This window comes from Neolamprologus multifasciatus, unplaced genomic scaffold (assembly GCF_963576455.1).
Source record: "Neolamprologus multifasciatus unplaced genomic scaffold, fNeoMul1.2 chr13_unloc_2, whole genome shotgun sequence".
Lineage (NCBI taxonomy): Eukaryota > Metazoa > Chordata > Actinopteri > Cichliformes > Cichlidae > Neolamprologus > Neolamprologus multifasciatus.
In genome coordinates, this window is record NW_028181975.1 from 108,336 (window position 1) to 109,618 (window position 1,283).

At 35.4% G+C, this 1,283-nt stretch overlaps 1 protein-coding gene across 1 annotated transcript; it reads right to left on the bottom strand.

The window, feature by feature from the left end:
* Positions 1-392: 392 nt before the first annotated feature.
* Positions 393-1,268, bottom strand: LOC146490418 (C-C motif chemokine 4-like). Its single transcript, XM_085153230.1, has 2 exons — positions 981-1,268; positions 393-668 (listed from the first exon to the last, which is right to left on the bottom strand). The coding sequence occupies exons 1-2, from the start codon at positions 1,121-1,123 to the stop codon at positions 575-577; spliced, it is 237 nt and encodes a 78-aa protein (XP_085009356.1). The 5' UTR covers positions 1,124-1,268; the 3' UTR covers positions 393-574.
* Between the last annotated feature and the right edge of the window lie 15 nt (positions 1,269-1,283).

A 1,283-nucleotide genomic window follows, 5' to 3' on the forward strand; every position in this document is an offset into this window, starting at 1 on the left:
GCCAGTAGTTCAGGTCTGTCCCAGCTGACAGTGGGCAACAGTAGAGGTGAAGTCTGGACAGGCAACCAGTTAATCACGAGCAATTTGTAAAAGCAGTGGTAGTTAAGAAGAAAAAGACAGAACTATTATTAAAGAGTCAATTATTTATTTTTAATTCCAAATGAAATTCCAATGATAGCTCAACCGTGAGACTCTTTTAGTTGGTGCATCGAGGGAAAGCCAAACATTTATATACAGTTACAAATCAGTTGCATATATAACTCATAGATTGTGTTTAAATTAATTGTACTTTCAGAATCGACCATATTATATGTTAAAAGTGTTAGGAAGACTTGGCAACTCGTAAAGCTTAGAAGAAATGAAGAAGAGATGAGAAAAAGTTTTTTTGGTGTTTATTTTGGAGGATAACACATAACACAAAGCAAAGAGACATTACATTGATTGTTTCAGGCTAATAACTAGCTTTGGATCAGTTGAGACAGAGTTGCACTAATTACAAAAATCATAAAGGTACATTGGATATGATATTATCAGATAAAGCAGAACAAAATGAAATGATGAGCAGGCAGCTGGTTTAAAAAGATCTCCCGTCCAGCATTTTCATGATGCTGTTGACCCAGGAGAGAGACGGATCCATACAGACTGAACGACCTATTTTGGTAACGAAGCTGAAACAAAGAGGTATAAATGCTGCTGTCATTATATGTTCTTTTTTTCTTTTTTAATAAAAAAAGTACAAATAACAAAATTTTCCAAAGTGTTCTATTTCGAATGGAAAGTGGGAAGTTTAGCATGAAAAAATGTCCTTATTTACATAACTTTCAGTTCAAAAATGTAACTTTGCATCATGTGCATAATTTTAATTTTTAATTGTACAAATATACTGTTACAATGGTCATACTGCGCATTTTTCATTACATTAATTTCAGTCGTTGTGTTAAACATTATGACAAGAAATAAACCCAGATTTCTTCACTTACATGGCGGCAGGATTTGGGCATCGGGGATCAATCATGTAATACGACTCCACAAGGTTTGCTCTAATTCTTCTTGGGTAAAACTTGAAGCAGCAGTTGTCGGGGCCATTTCTAGCTGAGGAAAAAAGCATTAGAACATGTTTCATTAGACTTACTCAAAAAACTGTCGGCCACGAGTGCTACCCCTCATCCTCCAAGTAAATACACAAATGGTTTACATTTCAAAATCCACCTCACCTTGTTCTCAAGTTTTTGCATTCCCAACACTTTTAGGAAAACTTCTGACCTTGAGTTCAAGGTCACCGG